This window comes from Aotus nancymaae, unplaced genomic scaffold (assembly GCF_030222135.1).
Source record: "Aotus nancymaae isolate 86718 unplaced genomic scaffold, 86718_ANA_hifiasm-v0.15.2.pri h1tg000072l, whole genome shotgun sequence".
NCBI lineage: Eukaryota > Metazoa > Chordata > Mammalia > Primates > Aotidae > Aotus > Aotus nancymaae.
Window position 1 is genome coordinate 14,597,533 of NW_026988487.1, and position 16,855 is coordinate 14,614,387.

Genomic DNA, 16,855 nt, shown 5'->3' on the forward strand with positions numbered 1-16,855 from the left:
CTCCTCTCCAGGGCAAGAGTCAGGGCTGGCAATTTGAACATTTTAACCAAATTGTTTAAAAAAGCCTTCCTCCCCACAAGCCAGTGTCTCCTGCTCAGCGCTGTCACAAACAATTTGGTACATAAGGTAATTCCCGCCAGGCAAGTCCAGGGCAGCAGCTTCCCTCTCCTTGACTTTATTATGGAAGCTGCATTCCTGCTGCAAATTCTCGCTGGTCCTCATCACCAGATGGGAAGCTAAGCGACTGCTCCGTCCCATGCCCCCACCCCAAAGCCAGTTGATGCTGAGCGCCACCGAGGTCCTCCCTCCCCTGGCCTTTTCCCTCTGGCTCTGTGTTGCTTGGCTAGGCTCTGGCTTGGTGCCACTCTACCAACAGTGAATCCAATCCTTCTTGGAGATGATAGTGTACAGGGTGTCAGGGTTATTCCAGCTTTCCTGGTGGAAAAGAGGAACTGCGCTGGTGACTGGTGGAAGAAACAGGCTTTTGGTTTTTTTATTCTTTCTGGTTGTGGGGTCAAGGATGATGGTGGGCTGAGGGCACTGGGGTCTGAAATCTGCCAGTCGCCAGTCAGTGTGGGATGGCCCAGCTTTAGGCCCACATCCTTCTTGGGGTACAGGCACAGTGTGCAGAAAGGTCTGGCCCTCTTTGCTTTCCAAACCTCTCTCCTGGGTCCATCAGCTGACTTCCTGCCCTAGGGGTGTGGGGCACTTAGCAGGGCTGCTAGGGGGAAGGCTAAGATGGCTGATCAAACATTTTAACTTTTTTTTTTTTTTAGATGGAGTCTCACTCTGTCACCCAGGCTGGAGTGCAGTGATGAGATCTCAGTTCATTGCAATCTCCACCTCCCGGGTTCAAGCAATTCTCCTGCCTCTGCCTCCCGAGTAGCTGGGACTATAGGTGCACACCACCATGCTCAGCTAATTTTTGTATTTTTAGTAGAGATGGGGTTTCACCATCTTGGCCAGGCTGGTCTCAAACTCCTGACCTCAGGTGATCTGTCTGCCTCGGCTTCCCAAAGTGCTGGGATTACAGGTGTGAGCCACAGTGCCCGGCTGACTCTTGTCTTAACTATGGAGCCAACACTGGTTCCCTAGTACAACAGAGATGCTTCCTGTTCCTCCTGGAGCACTCAGTAACCATCTGCTGCATGGGGGAAGTGACAGAGCAGGGCTGAGCCATTTCACTTGCTCCATTCCTTAAAAGATCTTAAATCAGTCCCTTTTGGTATAATCCATTCAAAGTCAGCCTGGGTGTCCAGCTGCTCCACAGCACAAGCATGCGACAGGTGTGTTAGTTCATGCATCTGGGAAATAAATGCCCGTGCCCCAGGGGGCTGCACTCGGGGGTCATACCTCCTGGGAAGCAGCAAGCTTGCCCTGGAAGGGCACCATGCCGAAAACAGCTTCACATAAGCAGGGTGATCTAAAATGTCACCACCCACCAGGGCAACTGGCAACAATGGGATTCCAATGAGTCAGGCTCTGCCCTTCTTCCACAGTGGGGGTGTGGGCATAAAGGGCCTAACTGCTAGATCTCCCTCCCCACAGGGAGAAGAGCTGGGGGAGGCAGGAGAGCCAGGAGGGGGCTGTCACTCAGCAGCTGCTAATTTCTATTCATTAGAACTTTACAAGATAAGTAGAACTGAGGTGACGCCCATGTGTGGGCCTTTGGTGGGAAGGCTGGGGAGGGAGTCAGGCATCTCCTGGGTCTGCTGTAGGGTGTGATGCTGTGTGGGCTGCAGCCCTGTGAACCTTGTACTCCTAGGCTTGAGATCTATGCCAGAGAGGAAGGTGGCTTTGCGGGGGTGGGGTAGGGGGAGGCAGAGCTGAGCAAAAGGTCCCATAATAGCTTAGGGTCACTGATGTGCACCAACCATAGCTGGGGTGTCAGCTTGGGACCTTTCCTGGGCCCAGCCTGTTGGGGCCATGAACGAAAGCTCCTGAATGGGTGCTGCCAGGCTCACACAGTAAACATGTCATCCATGTGCTCTGCACTGGCGGTGTGGAGGAGTGGGTAAGGGCAAGAGGGCTGGAGGTGGGCAGACCCCATTCAGACCCCGGCAACAACGCTTCTCAGCTGCGCGTGACCACACGGCAAGTGACTTAACCTCTCCAAACCTCAGCTTCATCTTCTATGAAACTGGGCTAATGAGACCTTTGTTATGGAGCTACTGTGAGGGCTAAATGACTAAAATGTGGCAAGTATTAAGGACAGTCCCTGTCCCTGGTCCAGGGTCAGGACTTGTAAGTGGGAGCTATGACATCACCATTGAGATTAACTGATGGGGCTCTGGGCTCAGGAAGGCTGACCAGCTTGGCAGGCCCCTGCTCTCCGAGGCAGCCAGGAGGCTCTCCGAGGCCAGGCGTGCCCGAGAGGAATGCGGGTGGGCCCTGAGGTGGCCGCCGGAGGGGCAGGGAGCACGTTAGTTCACACCAGGTGGGACACGCCATGCTGAACCCAGGCCGGGTGCCACCTACTGCACTAGTCGCTCTCAGGCCGGTAGAGGTACCGCATCATCAGGCTGTCCACCTCCTTCTTGCGCTTCTTCTCCTCCTTTGACGGCCGGTGCGTCCGCCCGGCCTCTTCACTTTCTGCAGTTGGGCCCTTCTTCACACTGGAGCGGCTGTGGCTGGACACGGTCGAGCCGCTGGATGACGATGAGGAGGACTCAGACTCTGTCTCTGTTCTCTTTCTCCTAGATTTGGACTTCTTGCTCTTCCGAGAGCGCCCCTTCTTCCGCCTCTTGTGCTCCGAGGAAGCTTCAGAGCTGGAGCTGGAGCTGGAGCTGCTCCTTCTGCTCCTGTGCCTTCGCGGGCTCCGGCTCTTCCTGCCGCCGCGGGACCGGGACACATCAGCAGCGGAGGCGGAGCGGCGGATGCTGGCAGCTCGCTCTGGGGGGTCCAGGTGGGCGCTCCGGGCACTCTGGATGCTCTTCCTGTCATCCTCCTCGGAGTCGGGCTCCAGGCTGCTCCGTTGGAATGGAACAGGCTTGTAGCTCAAGACCTCGTTGATGGCGGCCTCCAGGTCTGGGTCCAGGTAGGAGTGACGGCCGACGGGGCGGACGCTGGAGCTGGGAGGCTCGTCCATGGCCGAGGCCGAGCTGCGTGGCCGCGGTGGCACTGACAGACTGCGGGCCAGCGACGGGTGGCTGTACTGCGAGCAGGTCTCACTCAAGGCCACGCTGGCGCCGTCGTCCCACTCGTCCAGGCAGCTCCGGCCCAGGGACAGGCGGGAATCAGGGCTCTCCCGGCCTAGGCCTGAGGCCCGGCTCAGGGAAGGGCTGAGCGTCCTGCACAGGCTGTCGAGCCGGGAGGCGCTGCGGCGGGAACTGGGCGAGCCCGACAGCGAGAAACTCAGGGAGGAGCCGGCCCTGTCCTCACCAGAGCCCCGACGCGTGGCCGAGGAGGCCCGGCTGACGGGTGCAGAGACTGGGGAGGCCCGGCTGAAGTCGGAGCCCCACCGCTTCCGGCCCGCGCGCCCTGCGGCCCCGGAGAGGACGGAGCCACACTCCTCCTCCGGCTCCTCGGACTTCCTGCCCGGGCCTGGCTCCTCCCTGGGGCCCACGCGGGCCTTCCGCGGGGGCCTCTCGGGGGAGGCCGCCCGCTCGCTCAGGGAGGTGAAGAGTGAATCTGCATCCCCGGTGCCCCCGATGGAGTCCTTCAGGGTGAGCCGCTTCCGATAGCTCAGGGAGCTCACCACCGAAGCCGGCCTCTCCTCCACCCCTGGGGCCTCCTTAGAGAGGCTGCAGAGGGCCGTTCCCAGGGAGGATGCGGGAAGCAGCCATGGATGATGGCAGCAGGGAGGGAGGGAGGGAGGGAGGGAGGTTGAGAGAGAGAGAGAGAGGAACAAGCAGTAAACCCAGAGAATAAAGACACGGGGGGAGGGAGGCGAAAGAAGGAGAAAACGGCAGCCCTGGCAAAGTGGTGGTGAGAGTGTCGGAGGAAATGAAGCAAAATAATTTGCGTCAGTGAAAATAGCTTCATGGAGAATGTCATGTAAATTAGACTATTGTTCTATTTCATCACTTTTCCCCCTCTAAACGTTTAGTTCAATTTATTTCATTGTCAACTACCTGGAGCCTCGTGCCACGCCGTGGTGAACCACGGCAGTGGGGCGGGGAAGCCGGCATTATCTGCAATAACAAAATGTTGTTTGGCCGAATAAATTAAACCAATTAGAGGGGGCTGCTGGGTGCTTCTGATGAGGGGCCAGGCTTGGGGAAGGGGCCTCAGAGGAGCTGGAGAAGGGAGGGAGGGATGTTACTTTTCCTACCCAGTCTACCTGCTGTCTCTGGGAGGGGATGGAGAAAGGTGTGCCCTGGAGGATCAGGATGGGCTTGGGTTGCAGGGAGGATTCTATGTTGTGGGAGGGGAGTAGGGATGTGGCTTTAGGAGGGGAGGGGGCTGAGGGCTGTTCTTTCTCCCTACTGCCACACTGGTCGGTAGGAAAGAGATAGGGAAGGGGAAGCTCTGGATTCCAGGGGTGACTGTGTATATGATCAGAGGACTATGACTGGCTAGAAAACAGGGAGCCTGTTCCCCTAGTGGCTATTAGGAAGAAAGACATGGGGACAGTGAAGAGATTAGAGGAAGGAGAGAACGGGCAGAGAAAGACAAATGTGCCTGTAGCTGGGACAAGAATCAGTGGAACTGGTGCCTCTTCTGCTGCTTTTCATGGTAAGATGTCAGAGATCCAGAGCTGGCCAGGGCTGTGGGATCAAGAGTGCCCTGTGCTCCATTCCAGTCTTGATTCCAAGGATGTGAACTATCAGGTAGTTTGATCAACATTTGTTGAATAAGTGGAGGTGACATTAAACCTACGCCAAACCAAAGCCCGGAGCCTAATGGGAAAACATTACCTGAGAAAAATAAGGGAGCTGCAGACCTGGATAAGAAGAAACTAAGCCTCTTCCTGTGCTCATGCACATGCCAGAAGCACACCTGGGCTGTTTTCACAGACGCCAGGCAAGAGATGCAGGCCTGCCCTCATGGGACCCAGGTGCTGCTCGTCCATTCCTGGTGACACGAGATGGCTTTTCCTCCCAGCTCAAGACCACATGCTCACCTGGAACTCTTCAAGCTGCCATCATCAGAAGCTGCCTTGGAAGGTCCCTTGTTTTTTGACAACCAGGACTTGACCCCATCAACCCGGTCCTCCAGCTCCGAATCCACATCTGAGTCTCCCTCACTGTAGGGATGAGGAACAGAAAGGTAGGCAAGGCCAGGCAAGGGACGGACACCTGCTGCCCAGGAGGAGAGCAGAAGCGGGTACAGGGGGTGTCTTGGGCAGGGGGCATGTGGGCGGCATGCGGGTCAGTGAATTTGGGGGGAGAATGAGAGAGATTAGAGCACACCATTCACAAGGAACCTGTCCCCACTCAGCAGCCACACTGTGTGACAGCCACCAAGAAGAACCTGAGGAGCATGGAGGCAGCTGCCATGCCAGCTATCTGTGACAGGCCACTGTTCAGCTGACCAACCCAAGAAGAATTACCGAAAGACCATCCACTCATCAATTACACCTAAATGGCTCTGAGCTAAGAACAGGAGCCCTGGGTCCTTCTGTGACTCCTTGAGGACTACTCTGCTGTTTCTTGTCTGCCACTCCTCAAATTGTGGCTATAGTTGCTGTCATTTTCCATGTCTTTGTTACAAGGCTAGGCTGTCGGTCACAGAGCAGAAGGCAAGAGTTTCATAGGATTTGGAGTTAGCTTGAAGCTGGAGGTCTCCTTAGTAGATGGCAGCACCAACCTGGGCTCTAGATTAAGGAGGCCCAGGCCATATCCCAGATCCACCCTGTGGCTTCTCTGGCTTTTAGGAAACAGAGAAAGGAAAAGGAGAGGCATTGGCATTTCCAGAGGGACTAGCAACAGTTTCAGCATCTAAATTGTCCCTGGAGACCCAGCTGGGCTCAGAAAGTCCCAGCCCAGAGCCCTGTCACTCAAGGTCTCTTCTTGCCTTGTCAGGTAGCCCCCAGCCCTTGCTCAAAAGTGCTTCGTCTGGCAGAGCTGACCTTAGCACTTACAGGAAAGCCCAAAGGAGTCAAATTTTGAGGCTGAAGTCATGGTCACCCTCCTCATGAAGCAGCTGGGCTTGGAGACAGCTTCTAGGTAAGATTGCTTCTAAAATTCTGCAGAATGTCTGCTCACCAAGTTCCCCTGCTACGGATAGGCTAGGGTTTCTCCTTGATATAAATTTCCTTTCCTCTGTGTCAACAGGAATGGCTCCATTCTTGAATTATGTTCTTAAATAAATAGTCACACAGGCACGTGCACACACACACACAGGCACACACAAAACCACCAGATTGTTCTGGGGACCAGGAGAGAGCCCAACTCATGGGGAGGGGAATAAAGAGGTATATTTTATGGGCTTCCATCAAATACAGAATTATAACAAAGACGAGACTGGCTGATGCCCCGGGTAAACAGGAGTTTAGCAGACAGCCTCAAAACTGCTAATGCAAGCCCTATGCCTGTCCGAGCCTGGCAGATTTACTGTGGTGCATGGGCCCCATGGAACACCAATACCACCTGATTTATACACCCGTGCAAAAAACCTCCCTCTCTAGCTTCAGAGCCTATAATTTATCATGCTGTTCATAACCATATTGATTGCTTTTAGAAAGGAGGTGCTGTATGCATCGCAAAATCTATGTCTACATGTTAAAAGCGTTTCTGTATAAATCTCCCTTAATACTGTGCTGTTTACTGCTTTCATTAAGGTTATGGCAATAACAACTGTATCTCTAAGTAAATCGAAACATTATTTTTCTGCCCGCCTTAGTGCGCTGGGCTCAATAACTTGGAGCTGGGGCCCAGAGCTGTTGAGGGAGGAGCCACACCACCTCTCTGCCATCAGCGGGAACCTGGTTAGAGCTGCACGTCCCCATGCGTCTATGTGAGCGCACACCAGTGTGCGTGTGTGTGCATGCGCGGTGTGCCTGTGTGTGCATGTCTGGCAGTAGTTTAGAATATGATCTTAAATGCGCATTTTATCAGCCCTTGAAGCTCTTACTGCCCAGGGATGGCAGGGTTGAAACACACAGGGGACAGACAGTTGTGGGCCCAGAATACGAATTTTCCTCCTTACATTCAGAGCAGTGGATGGTTTGCAAAGCTGGCCTACCTGCCCTCGCCTTCAGCATCTAGAAGATGTTCTTTTCCTTAAATAATCAGGCCCATAAACAAACTCCAGGGGCAGGCAGGCTCAGGGGGCAGTTGAAATTTTAAATGGTCGGAATTAAACCTCACGTCAAATACAATTTATGTCCGGGCTCATGTGCTATTAGTTAACTGGGAGCCGAATCGCGGGGGAACAAACAAACGGAGACAGAACGGCGGGGGATATTAATTGTGTGTGACAACCAGGCTCCAGCGGCCCTCTATCACTGTTACACACTATTACATTTATCATTAGCTCTCACCGAGTCCTGTGTGCTACCACCAGCCCATCTTGGCCAGGGGAGGAGGCCTACCAGGCAAGAGAGAGTGGGGGAAGAAACCCAATGCCACGCTAGAAAAACAACCTCCAAAAAACAACCCTGTCGAACTTGATGGAGGATCAGCTCGCTCTGCCTGAAGGCCTGCGCATCTGCATTTGCTGTCCAGCTCCCACCCAGAAAGAGGGAAAAGAGAGGGGTGGATTTCCTGGGCTTCCCGCCACCTGACAGACAGCACCAGCACACGCCGCCAGGGCCTCCCTCTGCCCACGGTGCCGCAGGGAGTAAAGTAAACACATCTGGCTGTGTTCCCTTCCCCCGCCACAGCAGAGCAGCCCATGATTAGCTGCCTGAATGCTTTCTCCAAACAAGAAACTAGGAGATGCCCCTCACCTTCTACCCTTGTCTGCCAAGAGAAGGTGGCGAACCTTTAAAGATGAAACATACCCGCTTCTTTCAGGCAGCTCAGGCTCCCAGGGAGCCCAAGGATGTGGATAGATCCAGCCCAAACAGACTTTCTCCCAGAGAAATAGGCCAGAGAGATGGCCACACTTGGTTTTTGAGGGAGGAACGTGCTGGAGCTCAGGAAGGTAGAGTTCTCGAATAGGCTGTGCCTTCCTTTCCGCAGGAGCCATCCTGCCTACCAAGGGTGCCCAGGCCAGCCCCAGCCTTCCAGGGAGCACACCTCATTGCCCACTCCCAGCCCCACCAAGGACAGAGTCAGAGTGTTAGTGTTAGAGACCAGCGAGGCGGGAGTGTGGGGAGGCTGTGTCCACATGCGGCGTGCAGCGGCCCCAGGGTGTGAGCCAGTGTTAGGGGTGGTTAGACACCCTCGAGGACAGGCAGAGAGCACATGCGCTCCAGTCCTCACAGTTTATTCTTTCTTTTCTGATACTTTGTCACCATATCCTGCAAACTGGAAATAGAGAGAAAAGGGTGGGAAAGGGGTCCAGAGGAAACAGACGAAATGAATGGGCAACCCAAGGTGGACCCCTTAGCTGAGGACCTCTCTTCCCTCGGCAAGAGCCAGCTCTGGCTGGCTGAGACCAGGTAGGGGGACGTGTGATAGTGCTGTCCTCAGAACCTGATCTGGGCTGTCCCTGGCATCTCTCCCCTGCCCCAATGCAGCAGGCTCTCTGTGCTGCCCCAGACTTGCCTGCAGGAGGGGCCCCAGCCCTGAGGTGGGAAGGGGGCAGGTCTAGGGTGTGCCTAGTGAAACCATGGGAGCTTCTCCAAGGCCTGGCGCCACCCCGCACTGCCAGCCTTCCCTCCTCGTGACTTTCTCATCAGCCTAAGACTACAAATCTCTCTCTCTCCAAACCATTCCCTGGGTGGGTTTTATGAGAAAATCTCTGGCATAGTAACAAGGCATCACAGCCTTTAAATCTCTGCTCTCCCCAGAGTGGGGCAGACGCCATTGGAAGTGCAGCTAAACGGGGGAATAACTCATCTTGAACGGGCAGAGCAGGAGGGCCCGGTCCCAGGGAGGGGTGACGGGGTGGGGGGCCTCACTCAGAGTGTACCTGTCTCACCCTCTGGCCCTGCAGGACAGGCCATGCTGGGGTCTGGCAGTAAAGGGAGGGTGGGTTGGTGGCTCGGTAATGGGGAGGCAGAGGTTGCAACTGTTCAACCTGGTGGCCTGGTTCCAGAGGCGGTCAAGAGGGCCTCTGTGCTGGCTGCAGATGCCCCAGAGGCCACTCCTCACCTGTTGATGAGGTCCTCATTCTCATCACTCTCCATCTCATCCTCGATGGCAGCCTGCAGGTCCCCGATGCGCTTGAATGCCAGCTTTAGGTCGGCCTGGAGGCTCTGGTTAGCAGCCTCCAAGCTTTCCAGATCCATCTCCTAAAAGGGAGGGGGCAGCCCAGTTTGCGGGAGGGCTAGCCTCTCCCCCAGATGCCCAGAAGAAGCCTGCTTTGAGTCCCTCCCAGCCATGGGGGTGCTACCTGAGGGCTGACACAGGCTTCCAGAGCCTTTTCTGCTCTGGTGCTGCTGGGCTGTGGGGGCCTGAGAGAGCCTCCAGTGCCGTTGGCTCCCTGGCCTACCCTCTTGATATCCTCCTCCTCCCTCCCATTCTCTGACTCATCTGAATTCTTTGCAGCCTATCCCCAACCAGCAGCTACTCAGGGGGCTGCCATGTGGGGCCCGTGGGGGATGGGGGGCATTACCAGTTCATGCTTCTTGCGGCTCGCCTCAGCCTCCTTCCTGGCAAGCTCGCCCATCTCCTCTTTGGTGTCCCGGAGCTGCCTCTGTAGCCGCTTGTTCTGCTCCTTCTCCCGGTTCTCGGCTGCAATGCGCTGATCCCGCTCCTCAGTCAGCTTCTCCATGTTTTCCTTGAGCCGGCTGGCCAGGCTCTGGACAGGCAGGTGGGGAAGAAAGACACAGCAGGTAGGCCCGTCAGCCAGGCAGAGGGAGGGTGTGGCAGAGCTCTGGGTCAAGAGGCCTGGGTCAGAGCTCTGGCTCCACCATTCACTGGCTACCTGGGCTAGCAATCCTGAGGCTTCCCTTGCTTTTCTGTAAAATGGGGGGAGAATAACACCTGCCCCCCAGGGGTCTTCTGAGGATGAATAAGGTAATGAATGTGAATGCACTTTGAAAGATGAAAGGTGCTATTATCATCATTACTACACCAAGACTGAGGGAGTGTTCTGGGTACAGCCTGGTGGGCCTGTCTGTATTGACATGGCATGTAGAGACCTCTGAGGTCAGTAGGGCTTCCCGCAGGGACTCTGAACCCAGAAGCCCCAAAAGAAGCTAGATCCTGTGCTCAGAGCTAAATGGCTTTACTGGAGTTCTGGATTAGGAGAGAGTAAACAATCATCAGATTCCAAGCAGAGGGCATCTTTCTAAGCCTAATGAATCTCCCACCAGACAGTGGGATGCCGAGCAAGAAATGACCTGGAGAGAGGGGTTGAATGTGAGCAAAGAATCCTGCATCTTCTTGCAACCCTGGTTCTACCTCTGACTGGGCCTCTAGCCTCTATGTCCCTAAAATAACAGAGCCAGGCTGCAGGATTGGGCCGTTCATATTTAACATCCTATGAGTCTAAACCACAAAACTCTCTGAGCAGAAGGGAACCTGAGAGATAGAGGTGCAGAAAGGGACTAGGCCCAAGAGAAAAGGAGACAGATCCTGTGGGCCTGCCCCGTGTCCACCAGACCAATGGTCTCTCTGTCCTTTGATAGCTCTGTGACCTTGGGTAACCCTTCCTGTATGTAAAATAGGGATCAAAATATTATTAGCCAGCCTGGGGTTGGTGCAGGCAGAAAATAAACTCTTAAGTTTCCCCTAACTCTCTCCAGCTCTCCTGAGGACTGTGACCCCACCTTGGGAGGGTCAGTTGTGCTCTCTTCCTGTGTCTAGGTTATTAATGCCCTCTAGATGCCCACGTGTTTCCATCCCTACCTAAGTGCCTGCTCCATGGACTGGGAGTTGATTAAGGAGGTGGTAGGGCTGCCCCTCACCAACCACACTCATCAACACAGGGCCCAGGCAGAATCGAAGGTGTGGAGACAAATGCTTAAAAACTCAAGAACTTAAAAATAAGGTGAGATGGGTGTAAACCTAGGAGAGAATCCTTTCTGTCTCTCTCTTACTATGTGCTCTGCTAGAGATGGAAGGGGCTGGCCCATGCTGGCTTTGGAGACTGAAAGAAAAAGGATTGGTCCAGCATGGTGGCTCACGCCTGTAATCTCAGCACTTTGGGAGCCTGAGGCAGGTAGACTGCTTGAGCCCAGGAGTTTGAGACCAGCCTGGAAAACATGGTGAAACCCCATTTCTACAAAAAATACAAAAATTAGCTGGGTATGGTGGCATGCGCCTATAGTCCCAGCTACTTAGGAGGCTGGGATGGGAAGATTGCTTGAGCCTGGGAGGTGGAGATTGCAGTGAGCTGAGATTATACCACTGCACTCCAGCCTGGGTGAGAGTGAGACTTTGTCTCAAAAAAAAAAAAAAAAAGAAAAAGAAAAAAAAGAAAAAGGATTGAATTTGGAATATGGAAACTCCAGTTGGGAGGAAAGAGGATAAAAAGATAGAGAAAAGGGGCCAGGCGCGGTGGCTTACGCCTGTAATCCCAGCACTTTGGGAGGCCAAGGCAGGTGGATCATGAGGTCAAGAGATCGAGACCATCCTGTTCGACATGGTGAAACCCCGTCTCTACTAAAAATACAAAAAATTAGCTGGGCATGGTGGCGCGTGCCTGTATCCCAGCTACTCAGGAGGCTGAGGCAGGAGAATTGCCTGAACCCAGGAGGCGGAGGTTGCTGTGAGCCAAGATCGCGCCATTGCACTCCAGCCTGGGTAACAAGAGCAAAACTGCGTCTCAAAAAAAAAAAAAAAAAGATACAGAAAAGGTGAACAAAAAAGGAGAAGGATTAAAGGAAAGAGAAAGGAAAATAGGGCCTGGCTTGGTGACTCATGCCTGTAATCCCAGCACTTTGGGTGAATTGCTTGAGCCTAGGAGTTCGAGACCAGCCTGGAGAACAAGCAAAACCCTGTCTCTACAAAAAATACAAAAATTAGCCAGGCATGGTGGCACATGCCCGTGGTCCCAGCTACGCAGAAGGCTGAGGCAGGAGGATAGGAAGATTGATTGCTTGAGCCCAGGAGGTCGAGGCTACAGTGAGCCATGATCACATCACTGCACTACAGACTGGGCAACAGAGCGAGACACTGTCTCAAACAAAAAAAAGAGAATGAACTTTATAACAAAGGGAGAGGAGAATGAGATGAGAAGAGGATGAGAAAGAGAAATAAGATTGGGGAGAGGAAAAAATATGAAGGGAGAAGAAAGAATAGGGCCATAATCAAGAAAAAGGAAGAGAGAGAAAAAGCAGAGACAGGAGGGCGGGAAGAAGTGAGGAAGAAAGGGAATAAAGCAGGGAAGGGGAGAGGAGGAGAGGGAGGGCAGATGAGAGAAGAGGCTCCAGTCTGCACAGAAGTGGCACCATCCGCTGCATATTTATGACCCTGCCAGAGAGCCGGTTGAGGGGAACAGGCGGGGGGAGCTCGTGCTGGAGGAAAATATGAAGACGAAGAGCTAAGCTGCTCTGGTCCCTTGGCAGAAAGCAAGCACGGAAACAGAATGTAAAGCAGGCGGGCTCCACGGTACCCAGAGAGCAGGCCAGGCAGGGTGAGAGAGAAGCACCCGCCCATCAGCTGGCCTGGCATCGAGGCACAAGCCTCTGAGGAGTGTCCAGGGGTTTGCCCAGCCCTGCTGAGCATGCGCGGCTCCAGTGCTGGGGCAGCTCTGCCCTGCTTGGTGTGGCCCGAGAGAAGCGCGAACTCACCTCCAGCCGTTTCACTTGCGTCCTTTCAAACTCCAGGCGTGTCTCCAGCTCCCGGATCTTGGCTTCCTGCCTGCTCACTAGGGACTTGTCCACCATGGACTGCTCCAGGAACTCCACCTGGCTCTGGAGGGCTTGTAGCTAGAGGTCAGGGGCAGGAAGAGAAGAAATAACTGAGCCCAGAAAGGGAGGAGGCTGCATCTGGGGCAGGCAATATCACCATGGTGACCAGAAGGCGGAGGGAGGGAGGGATGCACTGGGGAGGAAAGAGAATGGGGCCCCAAGCCAGAGGCCTCCCCCATCTGCCCCAGCGCTTGGCACAGATCTTGCCCTTTGGAGAGAAAGGAGAAAGCTAAGGACCGGAGAGGGAATAGAGATGGGAAATGAGGCAGCTGAAGCCCAAATGTCTGCTATGGTGACATGGCTCCAAGCCTAGCTCTTGCTCCTAGCTTACTCTGCTCTGTGGATTACTGATAGCAGAGAAAAGCGCCTTCTAAATTGTGAACTTGGGGGTTCCTCCCACATGTAGTAACCCTGGCACCCTCTCTCCCGAGGGAGCCCCTGGTCCTCACCTTCTCCTGCAGCTCTTGCTTCTCTTTGTTGGCCTCTTCTAGCTGAGCTTGGAGATCATTTATCTGAGCCAGGTCCCGGGAAGCCTGGGAAAGGGGTGAGAGCATCAGAAGCAGGATCCCCCATAAACATCCAGCTAGCCCAGCCCAGCTGGAACACCAGGGGACCCAGGTTCCCGCACCGTCACCTCCCAAAAGTGGCTGTGTGGGAGACCCATGAGGACGACCAGAAGGATGGTGACGGTGCAGAGTGTGAGGGGCACTCCCGGCAGGGGTACCTGAGCCACAGCGGCCTTGTGCTTCTTCATCAGCTCATTCATGTCTTCCTGATCCTCCTCCAGCCGATTCTGTATCTCATTCTTCTCACGCTGAAGGCGGCTCAGCTGCTCCTCCAGCTGGACAGAGGCAAAGGCAGATCAGAGGGCCTCAGGCCCGGTGTGCCTGTGGGCTCCAGGTGGCAAGTCCAAGCCTCCTCCTGCGCCACCTCCAATGGCGGGGGTATAAAAGAGAAGATGATAATGGGCTGAGCCCACCCACTGGAGTGGGTCTTGGACCAGTGATGCTCAGGGAGCTGCCTGCCCTGCTCTGAGCCAGGGAGATGAGGTAAAGGGTTGTGTGCAGTATAGGCAGACCCTGGGCCGCTGAGTTGAATGACAGCTGCTTCCTGGCAGCTCTTTTGAGGCTAATGAGAAGGCAGAAAAGGTCTGCCCAGAACAAATGACCCATCATCCTGGCACTATCAGTCCAGGCCCTGACCTGCATGTACTCTGCCCCCTTCAGGCCCCAGGGAAGGACCCCTCAAATCTGTGAAGGTCTCCTGGCTTAGATTGTCATTTCCCCTGGGACCACCCACTCCCTGGGCATCCAGCCCCCACAGCCAGTCCCCTCCTTGGGGGAGGGGAAGAGAGAGCCAACAGCAGCTTCAGGAAATGAATGGATCTATTAGCCTGTAATTCCAAACCAAAGTGACTGTGTTGGCTCCTTCTCTGCCCCATCCATCTTGTTACTGGGCTGTGGGGAGCTGAGGAAGCCTCCGCCAAGAAATTTATTAACTCAGATTTAAATAAAATGGTAATTTTATAACAGCCTTTTTTAACACAATTAAGGAATTTGAATTACTCACCTGAAAACTGCTGAGGAGCACAAATGTCAAGGGGATAAATCATGCCCATGAGATTGGCATCTCTCAGCAGCCAGGTGACTAGCTCAGGGGCCACAAAGCCACCAGCCCAGCCCAGCCTCCTCCCCTGTCCCATTCCCTGCCCAAGGAGGTATCGGTGGCCACATCCCAGCAATGAATTCTCTGTCGATGGATGGGCCATGGGAGAGGTGGGGAATTAAAAGGGAGGCATTAAATAAGAGCTGTAATTAGCTGCTGCTTGGGCTTGTCAGTGGGCTGGGCAGGGGGAAGGGGAGGGAAGCCGAACCATCCTGTCCTCTTATCGGTGCTTCTGCTAATCTCCAGGCACCTGTTTACATCCCTCAGCCACATTAGCTGCCTTTATTTATGGTGTTGGGGCCTGCGGCCAAGCTCCCGCAGGCAGGTGGCTAAACAGGGAGATGGGCCCTTGCTGGCTCCGTCTTCCACCCGCTCCTCCCCGAGGCCTCTGCTCAGAGTGGGGAGATGCAGAGGAGGGGAGGCCTGCTCTTTCTGCAGCAAGTCCTGGTGTGGAGGGACCTATCTGGGGTGAAGGGAGCCACAGTCGCAGCTCTATTTTGCCTCAGCCCCCTGAGCCCTGCCCCAGGCACCCTGGTCCCTCACCGCAGTCTTGGCTTTGGCGATGTCATCAATCTGCAGGTGCAGGTCTTCGATCTCCACCTCCATCGCTTTCCGTGCTTTCACAGCTGCTGCACAGGTGAACTCTGACTCCTCCAGCTGGAGACAGACCACCCCCACCCCAGGGAGAGATGTCAGCCATTCCCTGGGCACAGGAGGGCTGTGCAGAGAAGAGGGAGCCCAGATGCCCTCCTCCTCCATTCACTTCAGACTCCAGGACCATGGGTGTGTGGCAGTGCATGCATGGGCATCTCCTCCTGTGACAGGGCTGGTGGGCACCAGGCCCCGTCCACACCATCCTGGTCTGGGTGGTGAGACAGTAGACACACACAGAGCCTGGGGAGTCTGGCTGCTACATGTGGCTCCCCTCTTTCCTGTCACTTTCCTTCCCAAGGACTCAAGAGCCACTGAGAGGAGCAAGAGAGAGAGAGAAAGAGAATGGAAAAGGTAAGCTCTGCTGTGCCTGTGCTCTCTGGATACCTGGTTCTTGAGCTGGGCGATCTCCCGCTTGCTGGGAGCGCTGTTCTTCAGGTGGTCCAGCATGAGCTGGGCATCCGCCAGTAGGGCCTTGGTGCGCTTCAGGTCCTTCCGCAGCCGCTTCTCTGACTCAAAGTCCCGCCGGTTCACCTGGGTGGCACCAGCAGTTGGGGTTCTAGGCACCAGCACACGGCCTTCTCCTGTCTTCCCCAACCCCCTCCTCACCACGTCCTCATTATCAGCATCCCCATAAGGATCCTGGAAGAGCCAGGATCATGCCAACCAGAGACAAAGGCCTGGATGCGCCAACATATGGTGATGTCCCCATTCCATGAGGGATGATGGGCTCTTTGGAGCACCCCCATTCCCCTGGCAGCTCTGTTCCCAGCTCCCCATCCCTAGGATCCCCACCCATCAGGCTGCATGGGCAGGCAGCCGGCCAGGCTTGGCAGGTGGAGTGTCCCCTGACCTGGTCGCTGAGGGTGGCGAGCTTGCCCTCCAGCTCCCGCTTCTCTCGCAGCACCTTCTGCTTGTCCTCATACTCTTCCTCCAGCTGCACCTCCATCTGTTTTAACTGGAGTACCGTGGGGACAGAGACCCATCCGTCCCTTTAGTGCCTGGTTCCAAGCAGGCCCCTTCTGTTCTGGGTCCCCCACTCCAGGAAAACAGTGGGGCAGACCTGAGCACAGTGATGTTGATGGAGGGGCCAGAACCTAAATTCCAGGTTTCTAGGGTTTCAAAGCAGCCTGGGAGGATGAGGAGGGATGGCAGGCCACATGTGGTGGCTACCTGAGCCAGAGTAGGAGACATTGCTGCCCAGTGGAGACCTGTCCGGCCAGGCTAGCTGACTGCAGGCAGCACCGGCGCAGCACAGCAGGGCCACGGGGGGGCTGCCCCTGGCACAGAAAGCAGGGAGCATTAGTTCCTCAGGGTCCCAAGTTTCTCTACAGACTCTGAGCCAATACATCCCTGCAAATGCCAGGATCCTGAGAGGCGCTTCCTGGCCCAGAATGACAAAGGAAGACAATGTGGCTGAGGCAGGGAGAAAGAAAAGCCCCTGACTAAAAAGCAGTGATGGGAACAGGCAGTTACGCTGGACAGGTAAGTACCCAGATACCTCACCTTCTTCTGACATGACTGCCGGGCCTCCTCCACCTCCTCATCCCGACTCTCCATCTCCTTAGAATGGGTCTGTCTCATCCGCTCCATCTCCATCTCCAGACGCAACTTGGCCTGGAGGTAGTGGAGTAGGGTCTGGGTTCCCTCCTCAGCAGCGCCCACCTGCTCCCGACCTGTGCATGA

At 55.1% G+C, this 16,855-nt stretch overlaps 1 protein-coding gene and 1 long non-coding RNA gene across 6 annotated transcripts in view; one reads left to right on the top strand and one right to left on the bottom strand.

Annotated features, from left to right (window-relative positions):
* The window catches only part of MYO18A (myosin XVIIIA), a 103,397-nt gene that overhangs the window by 3,346 nt on the left and 83,196 nt on the right, over positions 1-16,855 (bottom strand). For 3 of the 5 annotated variants that reach the window (XM_064367648.1, XM_064367649.1, XM_064367650.1), the window contains 10 exons: positions 16,676-16,786; positions 16,023-16,127; positions 15,557-15,703; positions 15,062-15,175; positions 13,578-13,694; positions 13,303-13,386; positions 12,734-12,871; positions 9,610-9,795; positions 9,147-9,286; positions 5,066-5,188 (listed from right to left, as the gene is read on the bottom strand). In XM_064367648.1, coding sequence (XP_064223718.1) covers positions 5,066-5,188; positions 9,147-9,286; positions 9,610-9,795; positions 12,734-12,871; positions 13,303-13,386; positions 13,578-13,694; positions 15,062-15,175; positions 15,557-15,703; positions 16,023-16,127; positions 16,676-16,786 — 1,265 coding nt within the window. Of the gene's footprint in view, positions 1-5,065; positions 5,189-8,312; positions 8,358-9,146; positions 9,287-9,609; positions 9,796-12,733; positions 12,872-13,302; positions 13,387-13,577; positions 13,695-15,061; positions 15,176-15,556; positions 15,704-16,022; positions 16,128-16,675; positions 16,787-16,855 lie in introns of all 5 variants that reach the window. The other 2 variants (XM_012449317.3, XM_064367647.1) reach the window with 1 other exon arrangement.
* On the top strand, positions 3,591-16,767 carry LOC105715106 (uncharacterized). The gene is made up of 5 exons (XR_001106976.3): positions 3,591-3,665; positions 5,047-5,211; positions 5,383-6,110; positions 15,471-15,523; positions 16,504-16,767. It is a non-coding gene; the product is annotated as an uncharacterized LOC105715106 (long non-coding RNA).